The sequence below is a fragment of the Oncorhynchus tshawytscha genome, linkage group LG14 (genome assembly GCF_018296145.1).
Source record: "Oncorhynchus tshawytscha isolate Ot180627B linkage group LG14, Otsh_v2.0, whole genome shotgun sequence".
In the NCBI taxonomy this organism is placed as follows: domain Eukaryota; kingdom Metazoa; phylum Chordata; class Actinopteri; order Salmoniformes; family Salmonidae; genus Oncorhynchus; species Oncorhynchus tshawytscha.
The window spans coordinates 6905952-6918872 of record NC_056442.1 but is presented as its reverse complement, the minus strand read 5'-3'; the positions used below and the strand labels follow the sequence as shown (position 1 = coordinate 6918872).

Sequence of the window (12921 nt, the reverse complement as noted above, 5' to 3'; positions counted from 1 at the left end):
GTCCTCCGGGTCCTCAGTGTTTCAACCAGGCATGTCCTAGGCTGCCCTATTGTCTTTCATAATAGTCTCTACGACACATTCAAAGGGAGATATACTCTAATGTACTGTGATATACCATGTTTGGATGTTTCGTTGATGTCAGTGTGTTGCCGGCTGACTCTGAGATGCATGTTGTGGTTGTTGTGACTGTAACAGGCCACACGCTAAGGCTGTCACACATGACGTTTCAGGGAGACATATTGCTAGAATCATCCTGTCCTTGACTTACTGCCTTAGTTTCTGGGAATGGTTGTTTTTGTTTATCAGTACTTACACTGAGTAGTGCTGTTAAAGCAGGCCTGGAGGTGGGGACAGAGATATGAGTGGCCAGGGTATTGTCCATGTCACCTTGTGTACCCTGGCTCTCCCACAGCTGGTTTGAGACCTATAGGGCAGGCCATTTTGTCTGTCCTAGCTCAGCATTGGAGTCAGCATAGATTATGCTCACCCTGGGAGGGAGGGAGGGAGGGGGAGGGAGGGAGGGGGAGAGAGAGAGAGAGAGAGATCATTACAGTGCTTGAGTATTTCATTTCCAGCTGACACCAAATTGACTTTTGTTTTGTATGAATCTGGCCCATGTGATTTTATTTCTCCATCAGGGCCTTGCGTTTTAATGAATGCATCACATTTAAAAAGTACATTTTTGTAAATGCACGAATGGGGCCCTGTGGTTGTAGGCCCTACATTTCTGGGGTTATAGTAATTGTAGTTTGATGCCACGTTTTCATCGTGTCCCCAGGCCACCGGACCCTTTACATCGGGGTCCACGTTCCCCTGGGGAGGAAGTCCCACCGACGTCACCGTCACCATGGCGGCCACAACAAAAACAGCAGGAAGAGATCCAAAGAGAGGGAATCTGGGGTGGACGGCGATGGCAGAGAATCACCCTCCCACAGTAAGTCTATGGGGGGGGGGAGTGTGCTGCAAAGAAGGTTCCCTGTGAAAATGTGACCAAAACCCACACTTTGAGAAAAGGTTTCCAAAAGGGTTCTTCAGCTGTTCACATAGGAAAACCAGTTTTGATTTCCATGTAGAACCTTTTTGGGTTCCATGCAGAACACTCTGTGGAAAGGGTTCTACATGGAACCCAAACCAGTTCTATTTGGAACCAAAAGGGTTCTACCTGCAACCAACAAGTGTTCTTCAAAGTTTTTATTTTTTTCTAAGAGTGCATTGTAAGTCAATAGGGGGTGTACTGACAAAATGTTCCCTGTGAAAATGTGACTTGTCATTTGTTCTTGTTTCTCTGTCATTGACACTAGCCAGGTCTCAGATCTCTTTGTGCTGTTGCCAACTATCATTAATGAGCCAAAAGAGGACAGAAGTTGTGATCCTGATTCAATAACGTAATGGGTTATGCAAATATTGGGTTAAGCAAATATTGGAATTCTATCACTTTTTTTGTACCACAGATCATTTTATTCTCAAGTTGCTAAGCAACCGCTATTTGTCTGTCCTGGCGAATAGTTGCTAGCTCATGAATTTCTCAAACTAAATCAGTGACCCCGCACAAAATCTGTCTGCATAGTGAAAGTTGAGATTGCCATGAGGCCAGACCGTTGGCAAGAGTGCAGAACAGACTGCCACCCAGGCTACATTGATTGACGTCTCTTCACACCTCTTCTCGCTCTCTTTCTCTCACCTTTTTTATCCCTCTCTTCTTTCTTTCTTTCATTCTCTCTTTATCTTTCACTCTCTGTCTCTCTCTGTCTCTCTCTGTCTCTCTCTCTCTCTCTCTCTGTCTCTCTGTCGATCTATCTCTCTGTTTCTCTCTCTCTCTCTCACCATGCTCTCTCTCTGTCTGTCTCTCTCTCTCTGTTTCTCTCTCTCTCACCATACTCTCTCTCTGTCTATCTGTCTCTCTCTCTCTCTCTCTGTTTCTCTCTCTCTCTCACCATGCTCTCTCTCTGTCTATCTGTCTCTCTCTCTCTCTCTCTCTCTCTCTCTCTCTCTCTCTCTCTCACCATGCTCTCTCTCTGTCTATCTGTCTCTCTCTCTGTTTCTCTCTCTCTCTCACCATGCTCTCTCTCTGTCTATCTGTCTCTCTCTCTGTTTCTCTCTCTCTCTCACCATGCTCTCTCTCTGTCTATCTGTCTCTCCCTCTCTGTTTCTCTCTCTCTCTCACCATGCTCTCTCTCTGTCTATCTGTCTCTCTGTCTATCTATCTCTCTGTTTCTCTCTCTCTCTCTCTCTCTCTCTCTCTCTCTCTCTCTCACCATGCTCTCTCTCTGTCTATCTGTCTCTCTGTTTCTCTCTCTCTCACCATGCTCTCTCTCTGTCTATCTGTCTCTCTCTCTCGCTCTCTCTCTCTCTCTCTCTCTCTCTCTCTCTCACCATGCTCTCTATCTGTCTCTCTCTCTCCCTCAATTCAATTCAAGGGCTTTATTGGCATGGGAAACATGTGTTAACATTGCCAAATCAAGTGAGGTAGATAATATATAAAGTGAATATATAAAGTGAAATAAACAATAAAAATTAACAGTAAACATTACACATACAGAAGTTTCAAAACAATAAAGACATTACAAATGTCATATTATATATATACAGTGTTTTAACAATGTACAAATGGTTAAAGGACACAAGACAAAATAAATAAGCATAAATATGGGTTGTATTTACAATGGTGTTTGTTCTTCACTGGTTGCCCTTTTCTCGTGGCAACAGGTCACAAATCTTGCTGCTGTGATGGCATACTGTGGAATTTCACCCAGTAGATATGGGAGTTGATCAAAATTGGATTTGTTTTCGAATACTTTGTGGATCTGTGTAATCTGAGGGAAATATGTCTCTCTAATATGGTCATACATTGGGCAGGAGGTTAGGAAGTGCAGCTCAGTTTCCACCTCGTTTTGTGGGCAGTGAGCACATAGCCTGTCTTCTCTTGAGAGCCATGTCTGCCTACGGCGGCCTTTCTCAATGGCAAGGCTATGCTCACTGAGTCTGTACATAGTCAAAGCTTTCCTTAATTTTGGGTCAGTCACAGTGGTCAGATATTCTGCCGCTGTGTACTCTCTGTGTAGGGCCAAATAGCATTCTAGCTTGCTCTGTTTTTTTGTTATTTCTTTCCAATGTGTCAAGTAATTAGCTTTTTGTTTTCTCATGATTTGGTTGGGTCTAATTGTGTTGCTGTTCTGGGGCTCTGTGGGGTGTGTTTGTGAATCGAGGCCCAGGACCAGCATGCTTAGGGGACTCTTCTCCAGGTTAATTTCTCTGCAGGTGATGGCTTTGTAATGGAAGGTTTGGGAATCGCTTCCTTTTAGGTGGTTGTAGAATTTAACGTCTCTTTTCTGGATTTTGATAATTAGCGGGTATCGGCCTAATTCTGCTCCACTTGCATTATTTGGTGTTCTACGTTGTACACAGAGGATATTTTTTTGCAGAATTCTGCATGCAGTCTCTCAATTTGGTGTTTGTCCCATTTTGTGAATTCATGGTTGGTGAGCGGACCCCAGACTACACAACCATGAAGGGCAATGGGTTCTATACCTGATTCAAGTATTTTTAACCAGATCCTAATTGGTATGTCGAATGTAATGTTCCTTTTGATGGCATAGAAGGCCCTTCTTGCCTTGTCTCTCAGATCGTTCACAGCTTTGTGGAAGTTACCTGTGGCACTGATGTTTAGCCCAAGGTATGTATAGTTTTTTGTGTGCTCTAGGGCAAGGGTGTCTAGATTGAATTTGTATTTGTGGTCCTGGTGACTGGACCTTTTTTGAACACTATTATTTTTGTATAGTCCCCGAGATATGCAACTTTTCAGGGAAGTCAGGAACCAATACAAACAGTCAGTTAGGAAAGCAAAGGCTAGCTTTTTCAAACAGGAATTTTCATCCTGTAGCTCTAACTCCAAAAAGATTTGGGACACTGTAACGTCCATGGAGAATAAGAGCACCTCCTCCCAGCTGCCTACTGCACTGAGGCTAGGAAACACTGTCACCACCGATAAATCCACGATAATCGAGAATTTCAACAAGCATTTCTCTACGGCTGGCCATGCTTTCCTCCTGGCTACCCCAACCCCGGCCAACAGCTCTGCACCCCCCACAGCTACTTGCCCAAGCCTCCCCAGCTTCTCCTTCACCCAAATCCAGATAGCACATGTTCTGTAAAAGCTGCAAAACCTGGACCCGTACAAATCAGCCGGGCTAGACAATCTGGACCAACAATCTCTCTTTCTAAAATGATCTGCCGCCATTGTTGCAACCCCTATTACTAGTCTGTTCAATGTCTCTTTCATATCATCTGAGATTCCTAAAGATTGGAAAGCTGCCACGGTCATTCCCCTCTTCAAAGGGGGAGACCTTCTAGACCCAAAATGTTACAGACCAATATCCATCCTGCCCTGCCTTTCTAAAGTCTTCGAAAGCCAAGTTAACAAACAGGTCACTGACCATTTAGAATCCCACCGTACCTTCTCCACTATGCAATCCGGTTTCTGAGCTGGTCACGGGTACACCTCAGCCACGCTCAAGGTACTAAATGATAACATAACCACCATCAATAAAAGACAATACTGTGCAGCCGTATTCATCGACCTGGCCAAGGCTTTCGACTCAGTCAATCACCGTATTCTTATCGGCAGACTCAACAGCCTTGGTTTCTCAAATTACTGCCTCGCCTGGTTCACCAACTACTTCTCAGATAGAGTTCAGTGTGTCAAATCGGAGGGCCTGTTGTCCAGACCTCTGGCAGTCTCTATGGGGTTACCACAGGGTTCAATTCTCAGGCTGACTCTTTTCTCTGTATATATTAATGATGTCGCTCTTGCTATGGGTGATTCCCTGATCCACCTCTACGCAGACAACACCATTCTGTATACATCTGGCCCTTCTTTGGACACTGTGTTAACAAACCTCCAAACGAGCTTCAATGCCATAAAACACTCCTTCCATGGCCTCCAACTGCTCTTAAATGCTAGTAAAACTAAATGCATGCTTTTCAACCGATTGCTGCCCACACCCGCCCACCCGACTAGCATCACTAGTCTGGAAGGTTCTGACTACAAATACCTAGGTGTCTGGCTAGACTGTAAACTCTCCTTCCAGACTCATATTAAACATCTCCAATCCAAAATTAAATATAGAATCGGCTTCCTATTTCACAACAAAGCCTCCTTCACTCACGCTGCCAAACATACCCTCGTAAATCTGACTATCCTACTGATCCTCGACTTCGGCGACGTCATTTACAAAATTGCCTCCAACACTCTACTCAGCAAACTGGATGCAGTCTATCACAGTGCCATCCATTTTGTCACCAAAGCCCCAAATACTACCCACCACTGCGACCTGTACGCTCTCGTCGGCTGGCCCTCGCTACATATTTGTTGCCAGACCCACTGGCTCCAGGTCATCTATAAGTCTCTGCTAGGTAAAGCACCACCTTATCTCAGCTCACGGGTCACGATAACAACACCCACCCGTAGCACGAGCTCCAGCAGGTATATCTCACTGGTCATCCCCAAAGCCAACACCCACTTTGGCCACCTTTCCTTCCAGTTCTCTGCTGCAAATGACTGGAACAAATTGCAAAAATCGCTGAAGTTGGAGACTTATATCTCCCTCACTAACTTTAAGCATCAGCTTACCGATCGCAACAGTTGTACATAGCCCATCCGTGAATAGCCCACCCAACTACCTACCCCATCCCCATATTGTTTTTATTTACTTTTTGCTCTTTTGCACACCAGTATTTCTACTTGCACATCATCATCTGCACATCTATCACTCCAGTGTTAATTTGCTAAACTGTAATTACTTTTCTACTATGGCCTATTTATTACCTTACCTCCTTACTCCATTTGCACACAGTGCATATAGATTTTTCTATTGTGTTATTGACTGCACTTTTGTTTATCCCATGTGTAACTCTGTGTTGTTTTCTGTCGCACTGCTTTGCTTTGTCTTGGCCAGGTCGCAGTTGTAAATGAGAACTTGTTCTCAACTGGCCTACCTGGTTAAATAAAAGGTGAAATAAAAAACATTTTGGTCTTACTGAGATTTACTGTCAGGGCCCAGGTCTGGCAGAATCTGTGCAGAAAGTGCTGCTGTGTAGGCCCTCCTTGGTTGGTGACAGAAGCACCAGATCTTCAGCAAACAGTAGACATTTGACTTCAGATTCTGGTAGGTTGAGGCTGGGTGCTGCAGACTTTTCTAGTGCCCTCACCAAATTTCTTGATATATATATATATATATATATATATATCTACACACACACAGTGGGGCAAAAAACTATTTAGTCAGCCACCAATTGTGAAAGTTCTCCCACTTAAATAGATGAGAGAGGCCTGTAATTTTTATCATAGGTACACTTCAACTATGACAGACAAAATGAGGGAAAAAAATCCAGAAAATCACATTGTAGGATTTTTAATTTATTTATTTGCAAATGATGGTGGAAAATAAGTATTTGGTCAATAACAAAAGTTTATCTCAATACTTTGTTATATACACTTTGTTGGCAATGACAGAGGTCAAACATTTTATGTAAGTCTTCACAAGGTTTTCACACACCGTTGCTGGTATTTTGACCCATTTCTCCATGCAGATCTCCTCTAGAGCAGTGATGTTTTGGGGCTGTTGCTGGGCAACACGGACTTTCAACTCCCTCCAAAGATTTTCTATGGGGTTGAGATCTGGAGACTGGCTAGGACCCTCCAGGACCTTGAAATGCTTCTTACGAAGCCACTCCTTCGTTGCCCGGGCGGTGTGTTTGGGATCATTGTCATGCTGAAAGACCTAGCCACATTTCATCTTCAAACCCTTGCTGATGGAATGAGGTTTTCACTCAAAATCTCACAATACATGGCCCCATTCATTCTTTCCTTTACACGGATCAGTCGTCCTGGTCCCTTTGCAGAAAAACAGCCCCAAAGCATGATGTTTCCACCCCCATGCTTCACAGTAGGTATGGTGTTCTTTGGATGCAACTCAGCATTCTTTGTCCTCCAAACACGACGAGTTGAGTTTTTACCAAAAAGTTATATTTTGGTTTCATCTGACCATATGACATTCTCCCAATCTTCTTCTGGATTATCCAAATGCTCTCTAGCAAACTTCAGACGGGCCTGGACATGTACTGGCTTAAGCAGGGGGACACGTCTGGCACTGCAGGATTTGAGTCCCTGGCGGCGTAGTGTGTTACTGATGGTAGGCTTTGTTACTTTGGTCCCAGCTCTCTGCAGGTCATTCACTAGGTCCCCCCGTGTGGTTCTGGGATTTTTGCTCACCGTTCTTGTGATCATTTTGACCCCACGGGGTGAGATCTTGTGTGGAGCCCCAGATCGAGGGAGATTATCAGTGGTCTTGTATGTCTTCCATTTCCTATTAATTGCTCCCACAGTTGATTTCTTCAAACCAAGCTGCTTACCTATTGCAGATTCAGTCTTCCCAGCCTGGTGCAGGTTTACAATTTTGTTTCTGGTGTCCTTTGACAGCTCTTTGGTCTTGGCCATAGTGGAGTTTGGAGTGTGACTGTTTAAGGTTGTGGACAGGTGTCTTTTATACTGATAACAAGTTCAAACAGGTGCCATTAATACAGGTAACGAGTTGAGGACAGAGGAGCCTCTTAAAGAAGAAGTTACAGGTCTGTGAGAGCCAGAAATCTTGCTTGTTTGTAGGTGAGCAAATACTTATTTTCCACCATAATTTGCAAATAAATTCATTAAAAATCCTACAATGTGATTTTCTGGATTTTTTTTCTCATTTTGTCTGTCATAGTTGAAGTGTACCTATGATGAAAATTACAGGCCTCTCTCATCTTTTTAAGTGGGAGAACTTGCACAATTGGTGGCTGACTAAATACTTTTTTGCCCCAACGTATATGTTGAAGAGGGTGGGGCTTACGCTTGCATCCCTGTCTCACCCCAAGGCCCTGTGGGAAAAAAATGTGTGTGTTTTTTGCCTATTTTAACCGCACACTTGTTGTTTGTGTACATTTTATCATGTTGAATGTTTTTCCCCCAACACCACTTTCCATCAATTTATATTGCAGACTCTCATGCCAAATTGTGTCGAAGGCTTTTTTGAACTCAACAAAGCATGAGAAGACTTTGTCTTTGTTTTGGTTTGTTTGTTTGTCAATCAGGGTGTGCAGGGTGAATACATGGTCTGTCGTACGATAATTGAGTAAAAAGCCCATTTGACATTTGCTCAGTACATTGTTTTCACTGAGGAAATGTACGAGTCTGCTGTTAATGATAATGCAGAGGATTTTCCCAAGGTTGCTGTTGACGCATATCCCACGGTAGTTATTTGGGTCAAATCTGTCTCCACCTTTGTGGAATGTGGTGATCAGTCCTTGGTTCCAAATATTGGGGAAGATGCTAGAGCTAAGGATGATGTTAAAGAGTTTTAGTATAGCCAATTGGAATTTGTTGTCTGTATATTTGATCATTTCATTGAGGATGCCATCAACACCACATGCCTTTTTGGGTTGGAGAGTTTTTATTTTGTCCTGTAGTTCATTCAAGGTAATTGGAGAATCCAGTGGGTTCTGGTAGTCTTTAATAGTTGATTCTAAGATTTGTAGTTGATCATGTATATGTTTTTGCTGTTTGGTCTTTGTTATAGAGTCAAAAGGATTGAAGAAGTGGTTTACTCATACATCTCAATTTTGGGTAGATAATTCTTCGTGTTGTTGTTTGTTTAGTGTTTTCCAATTTTCCCAGAAGTGGTTAGAATCTATAGAATCTAGTGTATTTCTGTATTGTTTTAGTGATTCACCATAGTGAAGGTGTAGTCTCAGGTTTTCCGGGTCTCTATGTTTTTGGTTTGACAGGTTTCTCAATTTCTTTGTTAGATTTTTGCATTCTTCATCAAAACATTTGTCATTGTTGTTCATTTTCTTCAGTTTTCTATTTGAGATTTTTAGATTTGATAGGGAAGCTGAGAGGTCAAATATAGTGTTGAGATGTTCTACTGCCAAGTTTACACCTTCACTATTACAGTGGAATGTTTTGTCCAGGAAGTTGTGTAAAAGGGATTGAATTTGTTGTTGCCTAATTGGTTTTTGGTAGGTTTCTAAACTACATTCCTTGCATCTATAGCATTTCTTAATATTACTCAGTTCCTTCGGCTTTGATGCCTCATGATTGAGTATTGCTCTGTTCAAGTAGACTGTGACTTTGGTGTGGTCTGATAGGGGTGTCAGTGGGCTGACTGTGAACGCTCTGAGAGACTCTGGGTTGAGGTCAGTGATAAAGTAGTCTACAGTACTAGTGCCAAGAGATGAGCTATAGGTGTACCTACCATAGGAGTCCCCTTGAAGCCTACCATTGACTATGTACATACCTAGCGTGCGACAGAGCTGCAGGAGTTGTGACCCGTTTTTGTTGGTTATGTTGTCATAGTTGTGCCTAGGGGGGCATATGGGGGAGGGATTGCGGTCACCTCCAGGCAGGTGTTTGTCCCCCTGTGTGCTGAGGGTGTCAGGTTCTTGTCCGGTTCTGGCATTTAGGTCACCACGGACTAGTCCCTGAGTCTGGAAATGATTGATTTCCCCTTTCAGGATGGAGAAGCTGTCTTCATTAAAGTATGGGGATTTTAGTGGGGAGGTATAGGTAGCACACAGGAGGAAATGTTTCTAAGCTCATTTCCTTTTGAATTTCTAGCCAAATGTAAAATGTTCCGGAGGTCTGGGAGAGTGTCTCGCTGGTCTGGGCGGGGTGTCTATTGATCAGTTGCTCCTGTGTGAAGTGTTGGGGCTGCGTTTGAGAGCGATGTCCTTTAGAGCCCGGGCGAAGGTGGGCACTGCTGCCTTGTAGAGGTGGACCTGGTCATAGAGGCTGTTCAAGTCCAGGGTGGAGTGGTGGGCACTGCTGCCTTGTAGAGGTGGACCTGGTCATAGAGGCTGTTCAAGTCCAGGGTGGAGTGGTGGGCACTGCTGCCTTGTAGAGGTGGACCTGGTCATAGAGGCTGTTCAAGTCCAGGGTGGAGTGGTGGGCACTGCTGCCTTGTAGAGGTGGACCTGGTCATAGAGGCTGTTCAAGTCCAGGGTGGAGTGGTGGGCACTGCTGCCTTGTAGAGGTGGACCTGGTCATAGAGGCTGTTCAAGTCCAGGGTGGAGTGGTGGGCACTGCTGCCTTGTAGAGGTGGACCTGGTCATAGAGGCTGTTCAAGTCCAGGGTGGAGTGGTGGGCACTGCTGCCTTGTAGAGGTGGACCTGGTCATAGAGGCTGTTCAAGTCCAGGGTGGAGTGGTGGGCACTGCTGCCTTGTAGAGGTGGACCTGGTCATAGAGGCTGTTCAAGTCCAGGGTGGAGTGGTGGGCACTGCTGCCTTGTAGAGGTGGACCTGGTCATAGAGGCTGTTCAAGTCCAGGGTGGAGTGGTGGGCACTGCTGCCTTGTAGAGGTGGACCTGGTCATAGAGGCTGTTCAAGTCCAGGGTGGAGTGGTGGGCACTGCTGCCTTGTAGAGGTGGACCTGGTCATAGAGGCTGTTCAAGTCCAGGGTGGAGTGGTGGGCACTGCTGCCTTGTAGAGGTGGACCTGGTCATAGAGGCTGTTCAAGTCCAGGGTGGAGTGGTGGGCCAGGAAAACATTTGGTTTTGAGGCACAGTCATGGGAAATACTTGCATTTACCCGCTGTATTGTGGCAGGGTGGAAGTCTTTTTGTGGTAGCAGGGTGGAGATAACCACTTTTGCATTGGGGAAAGTAGAAGAAGCTTTTTCAATCACTCCCGTCAGTGCTGTGGCCACCCTTTCCTGCTTTGTTCTCAGGTCGTTTGTGCCTGTGTGTATTACTATGTGGCTAGGTGAACCTAGTTGGTCCTCAGACAGAAGGTCTAGGGTGTGCTGGGTGTTTGGACACCAGAGTTTAGACACACTGTGTTTGGGGAAAAGTTTTTTTTCTTTCTCTCACCCCCCTTTCTCTCTTTCCCATCTTCTCCCTTTCTTCCCCCCTCTCCACACCCCCAACTCTCTCCTTTGCCTCCTCTACCCCTCTACAGCAGACACTCCTGCCCAGAGGGTGCAGTTCCTTCTGGGGACAGAGGATGGTGATGAGGAGCACATACCTCATGCCCTCTTCACTGAGCTGGATGAGATCTGCCTGAGAGAGGGCGAGGATGCAGAGTGGAAGGAGACCGCCAGGTAACCAATCGCACCACCCGCTCCAGCTCCACAGCCAATCAGGTGTCCGTTTTTCTGCTTGTGCATCTCTGTGTGTCTGCGTGTGTGTGTGTGTGTGTGTGTGTGTGTGTGTGTGTAGGTGGCTGAAGTTTGAGGAGGACGTGGAGGATGGAGGCGAGCGTTGGAGCAAGCCCTACGTGGCCACCCTGTCTCTTCATAGCCTGTTTGAGCTGAGGAGCTGCATCCTCAACGGCACCGTGCTGCTGGACATGAGGGCCAACTCACTGGAGGAGATCGCCGGTACGTAGAGTGGTGCTGGAGTGGAGGGTGGCCAGAAGTTTGCTGGTTCAAATCCAAGGGTCGACGGGGAAAGTCTGGCGGGAGTGAGTCTGCAACTGGAGAGTTACCGGAGTTAGAATATCAGGTGCCAATTACTGCCGTTTTGCCCTTGAGCAAGGCACGCAAACCCCTAACCAATCTATATGTGTGTTCTCTCAGATATGGTCCTGGACCAGCATGAGGTGTCGGCCGGGGTGGGGGAGGACGTGAGGAGGAGGATACGTGAGGCGCTCCTGAAGCAGCACCACCACCAGAACCACAAGAAGCTGGCCAACCGCATCCCCATCGTACGCTCCTTCGCCGATATTGGCAAAAAGCATTCCGAGCCCCACTCCATGGACAAGAACGGTGAGCTCACCAATCCACCAACCAACCAACCATCCACACACCAATCACAGTTTTGTGGCTTTTCTGATTGTTGTGCTGTATTGTGTCTCTATGTGACATGATGTTTTGTTTGATTAATATCTCAACTACTGTCTACATCCTCTCCTTTTGTTTGTGTGTGTATGTCTATGTGTGTGTGTGTGTCTGTGTGTGTGTCTAGGTTTGCATGTATATGTGTGTGTGTGTGTGTGTGTGTGTATATATATACACACACACACACACACACACACAGTTGAAGTCGGAAGTTTACATACACTTAGGTTGGAGTCATTAAAACTCGTTTTTCAACCCCTCCACACATTTCTTGTTCACAAAGTATAGTTTTGTCAATCTACTTTCTGCATGACACAACTACTTTTTGACACTACTTTCTGAATTACACAAGTAATTCTTCCAACAATTGTTTACAGACAGATTATTTCACTTATAATTCACGGTATCACAATTCCAGTAGGTCAGAGGGTTTACATACACTAAGTTGACTGTGCCTTTAAACAGCTTGGAAAATTCCAGAAAATGATGTCATGGCTTTAGAAGCTTCTGATAGGCTTATTGACATCATTTGAGTCAATTGGAGGTGTACCTGTGGATATATTTCAAGGCCTACCTTCAAACTCAGTGCCTTTTTGCTTGACATGGGAAAATCAGAAAAAAATGGTAGACTTCCACAAGTCTGGTTCATCCTTGGGAGCAATTTCCAAACGCGTGAAGGTACCACGTTCATCTGTACAAACAATAGTATGCGAGTATAAACACCATGAGACCACGCAGCTGTCTTTACCGCTCAGGAAGGAGATGTGTTCTGTCTCCTAGAGATGAACGTACTTTGGTGCGAAAAGTGAAAATCAATCCCAGATTAACAGCAAAGCACCTTGTGAAGATGCTGGAGGAAACAGGTACAAAAGTATCGATATCCACAGTAAAACGAGTCCTATATCGACATAACCTCAAAGGCCGCTCAGCAAGGAAGAAGCCACTGCTCCAAAACCGCCATAAAAAAGCCAGACTACGGTTTGCAACTGCACATGGAGACAAAGATCGTACTTTTTGTAGAAATGTCCTCTGGTCTGATGAAATAAAAATAG

At 45.1% G+C, this 12921-nt stretch overlaps 1 protein-coding gene across 5 annotated transcripts in view; it reads left to right on the top strand.

The window, feature by feature from the left end:
- LOC112266457 (sodium-driven chloride bicarbonate exchanger-like) overlaps positions 1-12921 on the top strand; it is a 53468-nt gene that overhangs the window by 22369 nt on the left and 18178 nt on the right. For 4 of the 5 annotated variants that reach the window (XM_042296974.1, XM_042296976.1, XM_042296972.1 and 1 more), the window contains 4 exons: positions 779-934; positions 10990-11131; positions 11250-11410; positions 11609-11797. In XM_042296974.1, coding sequence (XP_042152908.1) covers positions 779-934; positions 10990-11131; positions 11250-11410; positions 11609-11797 — 648 coding nt within the window. The remainder of the gene's footprint in view (positions 1-778; positions 935-10989; positions 11132-11249; positions 11411-11608; positions 11798-12921) is intronic. The other variant, XM_042296973.1, reaches the window with a different exon arrangement.